This window comes from Xenopus laevis, chromosome 8L (assembly GCF_017654675.1).
Source record: "Xenopus laevis strain J_2021 chromosome 8L, Xenopus_laevis_v10.1, whole genome shotgun sequence".
In the NCBI taxonomy this organism is placed as follows: domain Eukaryota; kingdom Metazoa; phylum Chordata; class Amphibia; order Anura; family Pipidae; genus Xenopus; species Xenopus laevis.
In genome coordinates, this window is record NC_054385.1 from 13204313 (window position 1) to 13220685 (window position 16373).

The 16373-nt window shown below is 44.2% G+C and overlaps 1 protein-coding gene across 5 annotated transcripts in view; it reads right to left on the reverse strand.

The window, feature by feature from the left end:
- Positions 1–16373, reverse strand: part of fgd1.L (FYVE, RhoGEF and PH domain containing 1 L homeolog) — an 85813-nt gene that overhangs the window by 23535 nt on the left and 45905 nt on the right. The window contains exon 1 of one of the 5 annotated variants that reach the window (XM_041573185.1): positions 6958–6996. The exons of 2 other annotated variants lie outside the window; for them this stretch is intronic. In XM_041573185.1, coding sequence (XP_041429119.1) covers positions 6958–6964 — 7 coding nt within the window. In that variant the 5' untranslated portion in view covers positions 6965–6996. Of the gene's footprint in view, positions 1–3938; positions 3961–5697; positions 5883–6957; positions 6997–16373 lie in introns of those variants that run through there. 2 more of the 5 variants (XM_041573184.1, XM_041573186.1) reach the window with 2 other exon arrangements.

Consider the following 16373-nt stretch of genomic DNA (forward strand, 5'->3'; position numbering starts at 1 on the left):
CAAATCTAGACTAGCAGTGAACAGAAAGATTCTAGCCTGGGATAGCCAAGAGCCTTATAGGGAATCCTAGTCTGGGATAGACAGAAGCCTTATAGGGAATCTCAGCATGGGATAGCCAAGAGCATTATATGGAATCATAGCCTGGGATAGCCAAGAACATTATAGGGAATCCTAGCCTGGGATAGCCAAGAACATTATAGGGAATCCTAGTCTGGGATAGCCAAGAACATTATAGGGAATCCTAGTCTGGGATAGACAAGAGCATTATAGGGAATCTCAGCATCGGATAGCATTGAGCATTATAGGGAATCCTAGTATGGGATTGCCAATAGCATTATAGGGAATCCTAGTCTGGAATAGCCAATATCATTATAGGGAATCTCGGCATCAGTTAGCCAAGAGCATTACAGGGAATCCTAGTCTGGGATTGCCAAGAGCATTATAGGGAATCCTAGGGAATCCTAGTCTGGGATATCAAATGCATTTATAGGGAATCCTAGTCTGGGATAGACAAGAGTATTATAGGGAATCCTAGTCTGGGATAGACAAGAGTATTATAGGGAATCCTAGCCTGGGATAGCCAAGAGCATTATAGGGAATCATAGTCTGGGATAGACAAGAGCATTATAGGGAATCCTAGTCTGGAATAGACAAGAGCATTATAGGGAATCCTAGTCTGGGATAGACAAGAGCATTATAGGGAATCTCAGCATTGATTAGCCAAGAGCATTACAGGGAATCCTAGTCTGGGATAGCCATGAGCATTATAGGGAATCCTAGTCTGGGATAGTCAAAAGCATTAAAAAGAATCCTAGTCTGGGATAGTCAAGTGCATTTATAGGGAATCTTAGCATCGGATAGCCAAAATCATTATTGGAAATTGTAGTGTGGAATAGCCTAGAGCACTGTAGGGAATCCTAGAATGGAAAAGCCTCGCCCAAGAGCACTGTAGGGAATTCTATCATGGAATAGCTTACAGCAGTATAGGGAATTCTAGCATGGAATGACCTAGAGCACTGAAGGGAATTCTAGCATGGAATAGTCTAGAGCACTGTAGGGAATCCTAGCATGGAATAGTCTACAGCATTAGAGGGAATCTTAGCATGGAATAATCTAGAGCATTGGAGGGAATCCTAGCATGGAATAGTCTACAGCACTGTAGGGAATCCTAGCATGGAATAGTCTAGAGCATTGGAGGGAATCCTAGCATGGAATAGTCTAGAGAATTGGAGGGAATCCTAGCATGGAATAATCTAGATCACTGTAGGGAATCCTAGCATGGAATAATCTAGAGCACTGTAGGGAATCCTAGCATGGAATAGTCTAGAGCATTGGAGGGAATCCTAGCATGGAATAGTCTACAGCACTGTAGGGAATCCTAGCATGGAATAGTCTAGAGCATTGGAGGGAATCCTAGAATGGAATAGTCTAGAGCATTGGAGGGAATCCTAGCATGGAATAATCTAGATCACTGTAGGGAATCCTAGCATGGAATAATCTAGAGCACTGTAGGGAATCCTAGCATGGAATAGTCTAGAGCATTGGAGGGAATCCTATCATGGAATAGTCTAGAGCATTGGAGGGAATCCTAGCATGGAATAGTCTAGAGCATTGGAGGGAATCCTAGCATGGAATAGCCGAGAGAATTGTAGATAATCCTTTGTATAAAAGAGCCAAAATCACTGGTGAGAATTCAAGCCTGGGATAGCCAAGAGCACCATAGGGAATAGTAACCTGCGATAGTCTAGCATAGAGTAATATAGGAAGCCAAGATTGCTAAAACCACATTAGAAACTGTTTGGGCACTTTGGCATCTCTGAGCTTTATTAGCTCAGAGGGAACTTCAAACCTCGGCCATTGCATGCTACCGGAAGTTCTTGTGCAAGAGCTTGTCACGCAAGAACCATGGAATGACAGTCGTCTGCGGGAGCACTTTCATACAACTCTCGTATCAGGCAGTGGGGGGCTTTATTTGCAGTCAGAAAGTTTCCTTTGAGTGCAGCTCTCACCTTCCCAAGGGAGGAGGTAAGGACAAGGTTCCCAATGTACTCTGGACCCACAGCTGCTCCTTCCAGTGAAGCTGCCCTTGGGTTGCGCATCTACCACAAAACCGGCTGCCCACCTGCTGTCACTTTCATGGCGGATGCCCACCGACATGCCATTCCCTTTTAAGCAGCAAATTGATTAAATAGGCAACTACAGTTGCTAGGCAGCCAAAAAAAAAACCCCATAGCATTTTGCCTCTCTCTTTATATAATGAGCCTTACTGGATCCTGCTGTGATCACATTATTATAAAGCAGCTATTTCCAGTATGAATGCCTGGCATCTCCTATATACCATTCTGCGTGAGCAGCGGGCACTCCTCCCTAGCTACCATTGTTATTGTTTTGTGTAAGTGAACACTGAAAGGCTTAGCTGGAATGCAAACACCTTTTGTTATATACCTTTTACCCAATTGATTCGCTTTCATTGCTGCTGCTCCCAATAACACATACTGCAGGGGTTACATTTTACGCATTGAATTCCTGAGGCTTGCTCCCGTCCTACAGCAAGTACCTGCAAGTTATACGTGCAGCGATACAAGCTAGCAGTTGTACAACATGCCGGCGGCACAAGGCTCTCGCCACCCATAAACGCTGAATTCCAACAAGAGAGGCGGCCAATCTGTTCATGTAATCCAATGCAGCAGGGACATATACCAAGTTAATGCATCAAATAAATCACCCAAAATCCATATGGACCTATAGGTAGAGACCATATAGATGGCTGTTAAAAAAAGCCTGTGCCTGCTCGACCACTTATAAATGTATTTAAAGGGCAACTATCGCAAAAATGAAAATGTAATACTGAAATAATAAACTTTCTAAATACAATCAATTAAATATTCAGCATCATTTCTGAAATAATCAAATTTATCTTCATTATCCCTCTCTCAGCATCTGTTTCTCTTCATTCTGTATTCATGCAGGAGTTGGGTGTCAAATATTCATTGACAGTTAGATCCAATATACCTTATAGGGGGGCTTCTTTTGCCTAGAAGATGCATTAGAGCTCACTCTATTAAAATCACCAGACATCATGTCTCTCTACATGCAGAATTTGTACAAAGGGCAGTTATTTTGTTAGATTTTGTTTGTACTGGAATCAGTTATTTGAGTGAGCTCTAATTCATCTACTAGGAAAGGAGCCCCCCTCCCCTCTAAGATATATTGGATCTAAAGCTGGCCATAGACTCAATGTCGCCAAACGAGCGGATCTTTCCCCGATATGCCACTAACGGCATGGCTATATCGGGGGTAATTCGAACGTTCGGCCGAACGATCGAATTACGATGCGCTAAGGGGCTCCGACGGGTCGGTCGGTTAAAAATCCAACCTTCCCGATCGATATCGTGGCCAGATATCAATCGGGAAGACCCGTCGGAAGCCCCCATACACGGGCAGATAAGCTGTCAAATTGGTCCAAACGACCGATATCGGCAGCTTTATCTGCCCGTGTATGGCCACCTTAACTGTCAATGATTATCTGACACCCAACTGCTGCATGAAGACAGAATGAGGAGAAACAGATGCTGAGAGAGGGAGAGTGAAGATAAACTTGATTATTTCAGAAACAATGCAGAATATTTAATTGATTGTATCTAGAAAGTTTCTTATTTCAGTATGATGAGGCTTACAGTATAATACGTTTTCATAGTTCCTCTTTGAGGATCTATTGAGTGTTACACAGGCGTGACAAGTTAAATAAACATGTTACAAGAAGCACAGGAGTGAAGAAAGAATGTTCAGACAGGTGAAAGCTCCCAACTGTCACAGCAGTAGAAGAGAGAAGGTGGCAGTTGCTGTGGCAGAGACTTGGCATTACAGGCTGTGGCTCAATAGGAGAGATGACACTTACCCAGCACGGAGCTCCCCTATGACTGGGGCTCTGCACATACCTGCCATACACACCTGGAGTCTCCCCGGGGAGGGTCCTGTCTCAGCAGCTGTTCCTGGCGGGTAGGAAAGGTGGGAGGGGCACAAGGACGTAACATACTGGGACTTCCAAAACTTGTGTTTGTAAATAGTTATCGTGGGGGGGGCAAGGCAAACTGCAGAGCCGTTGAGATGTGTGCGCCAGCAGCAGGGTGAGGCACCAGAGAGAACAAAGGCCCAGCTGTGCCACCCTGAATGGGAAGGGACAAATACACAGCATCACTGGGTAACCCCTTCCTTGCCAGGGCAACCCTGTGTACTTAATTTTAATCTCTGTTATGAGCAATCGCTTTGTATGCAAAGCCTTAACCCTTTCCCTTCCTCAGGCCAGCAGAGCATCACTGTGTAACCCTTTCCCTGCCTCTGGCCAGCAGATATTCACCATATAACCCTATATATCACCATTAGGGTTGCCACCTGGCCAGTATTTTACCGGCCTGGCCGGTAAAAATGATGGTTGATCCCAATGTTATTAATAGGGAAAAAAGATAAATATATAGGAAGGCCGGTATTTTTTCTAGAAAAGGTGGCAACCCTAATCATCATATAACCCTTTCCCTTCCTCGGGCCAGCAAAGCATCACCATGTAACCCTTTCCCTTCCTCGGGTCAGCAAAGCATCACCATATAACCCTTTCCCTTCCTCGGGCCAGCAAAGCATCACCATATAACCCTTTCCCTTCCTCGGGCCAGCAAAGCATCACCATATAACCCTTTCCCTTCCTCGGGCCAGCAAAGCATCACCATATAACCCTTTCCCTTCCTCGGGCCAGCAAAGCATCACCATATAACCCTTTCCCTTCCTCAGGCCAGCAGAGCATCACCATAAAACCCTTTCCCTGCCTCAGGCCAGCAGAGCATCATCATATAACCCTTTCCCTTCCGCGGGCCAGCAGAGCATCACCATATAACCCTTTCCCTTCCTCAGGCCAGCAGAGCATCCCCATATAACCCGTTCCTTGCCTCAGGCCTGCAGAGCATCATCATATAACCCCTTACCTTCCTCAGGCTAGCAGAGCATTGCTATATAACCCTTTCCCTTCCTCAGGCCAGCAGAGCATCACCATATAAACTTTTGCCTTCCTCAGGCCAGCAAAGCATCACCATATAACCCTTTCCATGCCTCAGGCCAGCAGAGCATCAATATATAACCCTTTCACTTCCTCAGGCTAGCAGAGCATTGCTATATAACCCTTTGTCTTCCTCAGGCCAGCAAAGCATCACCATATAACCCTTTCCATGCCTCAGGCCAGCAGAGCATCATCAAATAACCCTTTTCCTTCCTCCGGCCAGCAGAGCATCAGCATATAACTGTATGCAAATTGCCAATAACAATACTACTAAAAATTAGTATCTAATAACAGGGGCAATGAAAGTAAGGGGAGAAAAATATCCTCACAGTTCACCCCAGTCCACGGGTGCATGAACAAGTAGCAACGGACAAAAGTTGTGAGCCTATGAGTAAGTGCCCCAACAGGCATGAAACGTGTCAGGCCCTCACCTGTATGTCATAAATGGTTTGAACTTTTAACTACATTTTTGTTATTACTTTTTGGAGAAAAACTCACTACGTTTGTCTGTTGCTAACAACATATAAGCCCTGTCCTTACAAGAGCCATGCTAAGCAACCTGCAGCACTTCATACAACCCCCAGTGTTGCCCCAAAGAGCAATGTGTAACCTTTTACAAAAAATACTTCCAAAAACCCTTACCCTCGCCTTACCTGTTAGAAACCCGCAGAACATCATATAACTCCCTGCCAGAAACAGCCTGGTACAATCCCAGCCACGTCAGAGAATCCCGTGGCACTGAGGTGGGTGCTGTACCCACAAAGCTTCACAATATAAGAGTTGTACTTATCAGGACTCTATTACATCCCTGCACCTCCTCTCTGTGGCACCTCCTCTCTGGCACCCACAAAGTCAGGGATCATGTTGGCAAGCAATTGTAGCAGGGAGGTGTGCTTGTCGCACGACTTTGTGAGAGGAGTGTGTGACAATGTGGTGTTAATGCAATCAGGTGTCGCTTATTTGCACAACTGCAAGTCACCTCCTTGTCACTGCATAAATACACTTCCACTTCCCACTCACTCACATCTGCCCACTAATATATATATATATGTGTATGAGGGCTGCCATAGTGGTTCGCCTTTAAGTTAAATTATAGTATATTATAGAACGGCTAATTCTAAGCAACTTTTCGATTGGTCTTCATTTATTATTTTAAATTCTTTATTTAAGTTTGTATGATACAAGCAAAGTATGTCAAAAGGTTTCAAGGAATCATAACACACGGTATTATGCTGTATGTGGCTTATAACGTAAAGTGTGCACATATACCATGATAGGTAGCTTATAAAATGAACAAACTAACAATTTAAGTAAATTATAACACAGTGAACAGTGATGGGCAAACAACAATAATTACAATGATAACGTACAGTAAGGTAAGGGGCATCAGTTAACTAGTTATGTGTAGTTGGTCATGTCAAGGGTCTCGGTGAGAGAATAGGGTGGGCCTATGGCTCCTTTAATAGTTTTTTTTCATTATTTTCCTTCTTCTGACTCTTTCCAGCTTTCATTTGGGGGGTCACTGACCCCATTTAAAGAAAGCAAATGCTCTGTAAGGCTACAAATGTATTGTTATTGCTACTTTTTATTACTCATCTTTCTATTCAGGCCTCTCCGATTCACATTCCAGTCTCTTTCATTCAAATCAATGCATGGTTGCTAGGGTCACTTGGACCCTAGCAACCAGATTGCGGAAACTGCAAACTGGAGAGCTGCTGAATTAAAAGCTAAATAACTATAAAAATCCGTGGCAGATATCCGTGCAGTTCACACAAGCTTTTGAACATTCACTATCGTGATTTAACCCAGAATTTGATTTGGCTTATGCTCATGGGGAAAATAATGCAGTACAATAGAAAGAGAGAAAGAGGAAAGGAAAGGGAGGAGATGGCTATATATTGTTAGTCAGTTACCTGTCATCTCATTCCAGTCATCGGTAGGAATGATGCACCGGCGTCCTCCCCCAACACACCTGAGCTCTCAGCCCATGCGTCACGCCCTGTTACTTTTCACTAGCAAACACCCACCATTCACTCCTCCTGCCTTTGGTTAGGGGTGGGGAGTTGTACTATTTGAATGTAAACAGGGATGAATCCAGATAAATCATTCCTTATCTCACCGCTTACTGCACAAGGTCCAAGTCCACGTACAGGGACGCCTCAAAGGAGAAGGAAAAGTAGAATTGCTGGGGGTCAGGGGTGGAAAGTTGTTAGGGAACCACACACTTGTGCTAGCACTAATCTTCTTCAAAAAATGCACTAGCCCAGGACACTTCTCAAAAATATGAGATTTTCTGTACTTGGCTGGCGTTGGGGGTACCAGAACAGTATGGAAGCATGGCACTGATTGAAAAAGTACCCCAGGATAGTGCATTATGTGAAGATGTGGAACTACTTCCTGGGGTACATAGTAAGTGAATAGAATCAATAAAATCACTGGGGAGTGTCTATCAACACTGTACTCCTAGGCTATTATCCCTAGAGACTATTATCCCACTGTTACTATAGACACCATCTCTCCCTACTATACCTGCTATCCCACAGTCACACTCCCTTCCCAGAGACTATTATCCACTGTTACTATAGACACCATCTCTCCCTACTATACCTGCTATCCCACAGTCACACTCCCTTCCCAGAGACTATTATCCACTGTTACTATAGACACCATCTCTCCCTACTATACCTGCTATCCCACAGTCACACTCCCTTCCCAGAGACTATTATCCACTGTTACTATAGGCATCATCTCTCCCTACTATACCTGCTATCCCACAGTCACACTCCCTTCCCAGAGACTATTATCCCACTGTTACTATAGGCACAATTGCTGCTGTACAACCAGAAGGAAAACAGTAACAATGGGCTCCACTATATATAAAGCCCATGCTTGCTATTATTTGGACCCCTATGAAAAGTTCTGATTATTTTAGCAACCATATTTTAATATCTCTTTAACACCCATGCAATATCTATGGCTGAGAGTAAAACATTACAACACCGGACTGACGAGGTTACGATTTCCAGTCACCATTGTATCATTAGGGGGAAGGAGACTGACATCTGTATGGAAAGTTTATGGGGCTGTTAAACCAACCAACTTTCAGAGATCTGGATTTACAGGCGTGCAATGGAAACTCCTTAAATGGATTCCGCATGGAGTTAGTAGCATTTCAGGACAGATATACCAACAGGCACTGCGTCAGATTATAATCTGGCAACATGAAGAACTGACCATGGAGTTTACATCCTGCACTTCACAGGTATTTACCCAGTAAGGGCAAAGGCACAAGATGCGATTCGGGGAGATTAGACGCCTGGCGACAAATCTCCTCTTCTTCGGGGCGACATCTCCCCGAACTGCCTCCCCTGCCTTACCGCCGCTAGAGTGTAAATCGCAGATGGGATGGAATTTGGAGCACTTATTTTTCCGAAGTCGCCCGAAGTTTCCTCATGAGGCAACTTCGGAAAAACGAAGTGCTCCGAGTGCCATCCCGCCGTCGATTTACATTCTAGCCGGTGGGAAGACAGGGGAGGCAGTTCCGGGAGATTAGTCGCCCCGAAGAAAAGGAGATTTGTTGCCGGGCGTCTAATCTCCCCGAATTGCAGTGTGTGTCTCTGCCCTTACTGATTTTACTACTACAAGAGTAGCTTTTTGCAAGGGGTTGGAACTAGGAGTAAGTAGAAGAGGCAAAAGCCTCGGGCACAATTGGGAGGAGGCATGTAGGGTCGGCACACGGCTTTGGGTATCAGTGCTACTTGGCCTGGATTTGCAAGCCACTACTTTTAACAAGCCGACAATAAATCGGTGGAACATCCACACAAACAAGCAGCTACAGAGCAACGTTGATACAGAGGAGAAGCATGTCGTGGTGTGTCTGGCAGTGAAGAGGTTAAAGAGAAGGGTTTGCAACAGCTGGAAATGTGAGGGCTGGAAGCAACGGCTGCGTGTTCCAACCAGCAAGAGTTCTGAGTTCTGCATTCTCTCCACTGTATTATGTGACTCACATTAGCTTCCTCTCACACACAAAGCCTGAAGCAACGGCCCTCTGTAGTATTCACAACCCATATTGTCTCTCTACTGTCTACTCTATTGTGTACACAGGCAGTACAGTGTCAGAGCTTTTCTAGGGCCCTTATGTCAACTCATACACACAATGGAGTTAAGGTGGCCATACACGGGCCGATAAAAGCTGCCGACAGACCAAGTCGGCAGCTTATTGGCCCGTGTATGGGGGCCCCCGACGGGCTTCCCCGATCGAGATCTGGCCGAAAGTCGGCCAGATCTCGATCGGATGGGGTTAAAATCCCGTCGGATCGCGGCCGCATCTGTTCGTTGATGCGGTCCCGCGATCCGACCGCCCGTTTGGCGAACGCTAGGATCCGATCGTTGGGCCCTAGGGCCCACGATCGGATCAGCCCGATATTGCCCACCTCAAGGTGGGCATATCGGAGGGAGATCCGCTCGTTTGGCGACATCGCCAAACGAGCGGATCTATCCGTGTATGGCCACCTTTAGAGGAGAAATCCAGTACAGGTATGGGACCTGTTTTGCAGAATGACCTGGGGTTTTCCGGATAACATATGGTTCCATAATTTGGATTATCTTAAATCTACTAGAAAATCACGTAAACATTAAATAAACCCAATAGGCTGGTTTTGCTTCCAATATGGATTAGTTATATCTTAGTTGGGATCAAGTACAAGCGACTGTTTTATTATTATAGAGAACATGGAAATCATTTTTTAAACCATTTGGATTATTTGGATAAAATTAAGCCTATGGGACATAGCCTTTCCATAATTTGGAGCTTTCTGGATAACAGGTTTCCACGTAACGGATCCCATTGTGTAATATAGGTTACAGAGGAGTTCGATAAAAACATGAGGCCAAGGCTGAGCGTTTTTATACAGGTCATGGAACTCAGAGGTGACTTCTAATATATATATATATATATATATATATATATATATATATATATATATATATATATATATATATATATATTATATATATATATATATATATATATATATATATATATTATATATATATATATAGTTACATATACCCCTATAATCAGGATCTGGGTGCTTTGTAGCTTTACTGTACTAACATACACATGTTTTAGCAAATGATTAAATAAAAAGTAAGTAATGAACAAAGTTGGGGTTCAGTGTACAAAATAAACCCTAGCTATAAATAATGTACATTTTCCATCTAGATTGATATTGTTGTTTTTCTAAAATACTTTCCTGTTGCTGTGGAACAAAGACAAAACAAACAGACAAAGTCACCCAAACTAGCTCCACTGTCTAGCGAGCCCAGATTTATGTGTGTACAGTATGATATACAGTTTAATGCATATGGCAGCACCTAGGAACCTACAGAGCTTGCAATCTATATTGCAATGATTGCATCAGTGTAGTTAGTTCTCCTCTAGGTTGGTTTCTGCTATAATTTTTCAGGAGTCACAACCTGGAGCAAAAGGGATAAACGAACAATGATTTCAATGGTGATTACAAAGCACTAAAATGTTTAATTGATTTATATTGGAAAGTTGCTTTGAAGAGGTTTTGGGGTTAGGCAGGGTGCAGAGGTGGCAACAAGCACAAGCACTACTAACACCAGCACAACTAGTATTACTAACTTGCAGCACTGCAGGCCACACAGCGGCAAGCACAGGCAAATAAAGGCTGAGATTTGCATTCACAATCTTGAAAGCCTTTTGAAATCCCTTTGGTCTTTAGCTTGACTGTGAGGCTCAGGCTGTGGCCCTAATGTCTGTGGTACATTTCAGGCATTTAAAGGAGAACTAAATCCTAAATATGAATGTGGCTACAAATGCCACATTTTATATAGTGAACTTATTGCACCAGCCTAAAGTTTCAGCTTGTCAATAGCAGCAATGATCCAGGACTTCAAACTTGTCACAGGGGGTCACCATCTTGGAAAGTGTCTGTGACACTCACATGCTCAGTGGGCTCTGAGCAGCTGTTGAGAAGCTAAGCTTAGGGCTCATCACTAATTATCCAGCAGAAAATGAGCTTCCCCTGTAATATAAGCTGATGCTACAGGTTTGCTGATTATTAAATTCTGATGCTAATTGCACTGGTTTCTGTGCTGCCATGTAGTAATTATCTGTATTAATTACTAATCAGCCTTATATTGTGACATTTCTATTCTATGTGTACTGTATATTGTGAGTGGGTCCCTAAGCTCAGTAAGTGACAGCAGCACAGAGCATGTGCAGTGAATCAGCAGAAAAGAAGATGGGGAGCTACTGGGGCATCTTTGGAGACACAGATCTTTACTGCTGTGGTTGCCTTGGGCTGGTACAGAAGCACAAAACACAATGTACAACATTTCTAGCTACTTCTTTAGTTAGGCTTTAATTCTCCTTTAAATCATACTATATTTTATTTATACTCTGTGCCTTTAATCTACCGCATTGGTTCCCAATGGGACAGCAATGGAAGGAGACTGGGATGCATTCCAAGTGGTTTGCCCCCCTTTGTTAATTTTATACATACTCGCTACACTCAGGCCCCCATACTGTTAATTTTGGGAGTTGATAGCAACATCAAACAGCAGCGTAACCCCAGTTTGGCATTTCAGCAGCTAGCTGGTTGCTACGGTCCAGATTACACCAAGTTAGAATGTGGCAAAGTGTCTGAAGCAGGCAAATAAATAAAAACAATGAAGACCAACTGAAAAGCTAAGAATATGCCATTCAATAGCATACTAAAAAACGTATGTTTAAAGTGAACTACTCATCTAACTTCACAGGCCTCCCTGCAAAATACAATTTCTAGACCACCCCCTTTCATGCTCTATTAATGTGCCCCGTGCCCGGGATCGGTGGGTGCATAGTATATATTATTATCATTTCAGCTTTGTGAGAATGTTAAAATGTGGTGGGCACAATGGCCACAGCTGCTACGTGTATTATGTATGGGACCATAAGTCCAGTTTACAACTGCCTTGTACCTACCGCCTGAAACTGGCAGGAATTAAAGGGCCCCTCTTGCTCTCAGTATTAAGCCTTAAGAATATTGCACAGTAGGTGCCAGGGGTCAAAAACAGAGAGAGTTCCCATGATGCTCAGCCACCCAGTATCAATAGGAAAGGCCTAGCACTGTGCATCCCAAAGCCTAGAAATCAGGAAGACGTTGAATATGCGCAGTACACACTGAGATGTCCCTTTTATGCTTGTTTCTATAGCCCAGGGGAAAGTTTATACTTACATTAAATGAGTTAACAAATCTATTCATTTTGGCCTGGGAGAAATAAAGTCTGACACTGTGCCTAAAAGGTGTTGATTAATTATACATGAGTCTGAAGACTATTTAACCATTCAGCAGCCAGAGGGAGCAGCTGCTTGGCACATGGGGTCCCCTCTCCTGTACTTACAGTCTGGTTGATACTGCACTTGGCACCTTCTGCTGGAAAGAACTGCTCCTTGCAGGGCCCTAGTAACTGGCTACCCATGGATTGTGGGAATTGTAGTTTACAGCAGAGGGTGGGCCTTCTATACCCTAAGAGCCCAGGAATATTGCTGTTTAAATTGAGATACCTGATGATAAAATGCACCTAATGAGGAGGTGCTGACAGTTTTCTAAGCCTATTTAAAGGGGAAATTCACCTTTTAATGAGCCTTTGTTGTGTTATAGATTGAGTTAAGGTGGCCATACACGGGCCGATAAAAGCTGCCGACAGACCGAGTCGGCAGCTTATTGGCCCGTGTATGGGGCCCCCTGACGGGCTTCCCCGATCGAGATCTGGCCGAAAGTCGGGCAGATCTCGATCGGATAGGACTAAAAATCCCGTCGGATCGCGGATCGCGGCATATGTTTGTTGATGCGATCCGACCGCCCGTAAAGCCACCATTATAGGATCCGATCGTTGGGCCCTAGGGCCCACAATCAGATCAGCCCGATATTGCCCACCTCAAGGTGGGCATATCGGGGAGAGATCCGCTAGTTTGGCGACATCGCCAAACGAGCGGATCTCTCCGTGTATGGCCACCTTTAGTCTCAGCAACTTTTTCAGTGAATCTCCATTATTTATTTTGTAGGTTTTTTTTCTACTTATTAGAATGACTATTTTATAGCGTAAATAGCAATAGTTAGGAGTGCTCTACCCTCTTGTATTCACCTGTGCAGGTCCAGGTGCTAAACCGGAAGACACATGCCTGCGAGCTGGGTCAATTTTTACATCCAGTGAAAAAATCCAGTAGCACTCTGGTAGTGTTGCAAAAATCTTCAGTGATTTATTAGCCCATATACAAACACACAAAGGGCAACGTTTAAGGCCCTACTGGACCCTTTATCAAGCCTCATTTTGTAGCGTAAGGGATGGGGCCTCAGATCCATAACTTTATAGGGCCTGAAGGTGGCATGCAGTACCTGTAAGGGGATCGTGGGTGTTTAGACCCACCAAGGTTACTTTTCTGCCTGTTTCCAGCCTGAAAATGCTATTAGGCTCAGGGTCAATGACCCCAGCAATAAAAAAAAAAAATCAACATTAAGAATACCTCCCAACATTTTGAAAAATAGAAAGAGGGACAAAAAGATTTGCCGCGCTCAGTGCGGCAATTTTTTGAACACGCCCGATATTGTGGTCACACCCCGTAATTACCATGTCCATTTTATAAAATTTGGCAAATTATGAAAGTTTGAACACATTTCTGTGGGTTTTAAGGTGAGCACCTTGCCTCAGGCGGCAGTGAACGGCCAGTTACAAGGGGCGGCAAAAAGCCGCCTCCTGTAACTTTAAGAGCCGAATTTCCGGTTTTTAAACCGGAAATTCGGCTCTGCTAGTGCAGAAAGCGCAGTACGCGCTCATAGCACTAATGGTACCGCCCCTTTTGACCCGCTCCGACAGTAAACTTTTAACCGCGGAGCGGGAGAGGGGGGCGGCATCGGGGTTGCTGCTTCAGACGGCAGCAGCCCACGGATCGCCCCTGGTTTTATGCGTTATTACAGTTTTGCTAATGAAGGTGAATGTCCCTTTAAGCTGCAAGTCACAGTTTCCTCAAGAGATCTGCTTATCTTAAATTGTAACTTTGCTTATCTTAAATTGTTACAAAAGTATCTAAGTGCACCTGCCACATATTCTGGGCTCTCTACCTAAAGCCAATTAAGTTTTAGAAACTTTGTATCTTTTTTTGGCTGTTCAGTGCAGGAGATGCGTCCGAAATGTCCATCCAAGGCATCAGAAAATGCCTTCTTCCACTTTTACCAGGATCACTGCACGTAGAGTTTTTAAATGTGGGAATCCCCATTCTTCTGGATTACAAGGTATTACCAATACTTGCTGGTGGCTGGCCAATAAAGCCCTGGCAACTTGACAGCAGTTTGAATTCCAAACCTGAGGGTTGCTGATTGTCTTAAAATATCACTGTCTGCATCATAGTAAAAGTTTAGGGTGCAGTATCCCTTAAACAGAAAATGACGGAGGATGGAAAACGGGCCATTATGTTTACCTGGCTGCACATATACATAGCATGCTTTGTGTTGTGGATTTTCAAATGCTAACCTTTGCTCTCTGGCCATAAAACCAGTCAGCACACGACATCCCTTTATTTAAGGAAGCCTGGTGCACTTGTGTATGTGTCTAGTGACACGCAACATCCCTTATCTCCCCCTGAGGTCTACTTCCACGGAGGAAAACAGTGCAGCTGCGTGACAGCTCAACACATTAGTCATAATATAAGAAAGAATTAGCATTGCAGAGAGTTCCCTGGCTGGTATCGAACCTTGGGCCCCAAGCAGCCACTATGTATGGCTGTTGTGTGCTAGAAGTAGCAGCCTGGGGGAACATTATTTCTATTGCAGTCTTCGCTTCCTGCTCAGTAGTATGCAAAACCACTGACATGGGCCTGGAAATCCAGTTTATATTATAATCCACAACTGGTGATATTACCTACCACCTTTGAGTATCAGTGTCCAATGGGATACTAGTATTGCACACAAAAGGCTCCCCAAAGCAGGAAGTCCAAAGTGCAGCATAAACACTCTTCCCCCAATAGTTCACACTCTTTTAACGCAAATAGAGATTCAATTATCTGGAGGTGTCTTCCCCATAGCCCAGTATAAAGCAGAGCAATTCATTAAGGAGATGCTAATGTCTGCAAATTAAGTTACCCAGATATCTTTTGTATCCAATTATCTGTTTAGTATTGAAGTGATTAACAGCCCAAAAAAGGGAAGCAAAGGAATACACACTGTTATACAGTCAGCTTGTATTATTTCAGGCTCAGTGACTACAGGCTTTAATCCCCAATAGCCATCTTGTGTGTGCTCGGCTGTAACTACAGAAACTCCCAAAATCCTCAGTAAAAGCCTATGGAGAGGCTGAGCAAACATGGGCTGATATGCTTGTTGCCAAATGAACCCAGTCTGGTCCAAACCGGGCAGATCCATTCCCAGGGCCAACAATAAAATCATGTGTGGGCCCCATGCAGAAAAAGACCATATCTTTTTCCCAATGTGGGTCTCAAATAATAGAAATTTATAGTCTTCTTGATGTCTGACGACCTCTGGTCAAAAATATAAACACCCAAAGATCTGTTCATTTAGTGTGGTTGCCAAATGATTGAATCTGTGCCCGACAGGCCCATCTATAAGCTGCGTCTCACGATCAGATCACAATGGAGGTCAATGAGGACCAAATCAATGAGTTGATCTGCCAGATATCTGCTGGGAAAGGCCCACGCATGGGAAGATAAGCTGCAACTTTGGTCTGAAGGAGCAAAATCAGCATCTTAAATCTGCTCCTGCATGGTCATCTTAACTTGAGACTGGGGCTACCTTAAGGTGGACATACACAATAAAATCCACTTGTTTGGCGAGCCAAAGGCAGGGTGATATCCAAACAGCAGGGTAATATCGGGTAAATCAAAACGTTCAGTCCTAGGGCCGAAAGATCGGATTATATGAAGGAAATGGGCACTGACAAGTCGTAGGATCGCATCAATGTGGTCCTCGATCGCAGTAAAAATCAAACCTGCTCGATTTTTGGCCTGATACCGATCGGGGAGACTCACGGAAGCCCCCACACACGGACAGATAAGCTGCGAATTGGTAGGACCAATATAGGCAACTTTAAACTGCCTGTGTATGGCCACCCTTAAGATGGCAATACACATAGACATCGACACGTTTGGCGATGTTCTCAAACGAGCAGATCTCTCCCCAATATGCCCACTTTGAGGCGGGCGATATCAGACTGATCTGATCGTGGGTCCTAGGGCCCAATGATCTGATCATAATGCAACAGTACGGGTGGTTGGACTCGGTCTGTCGGTAGCTTTTATCGGCCTGTG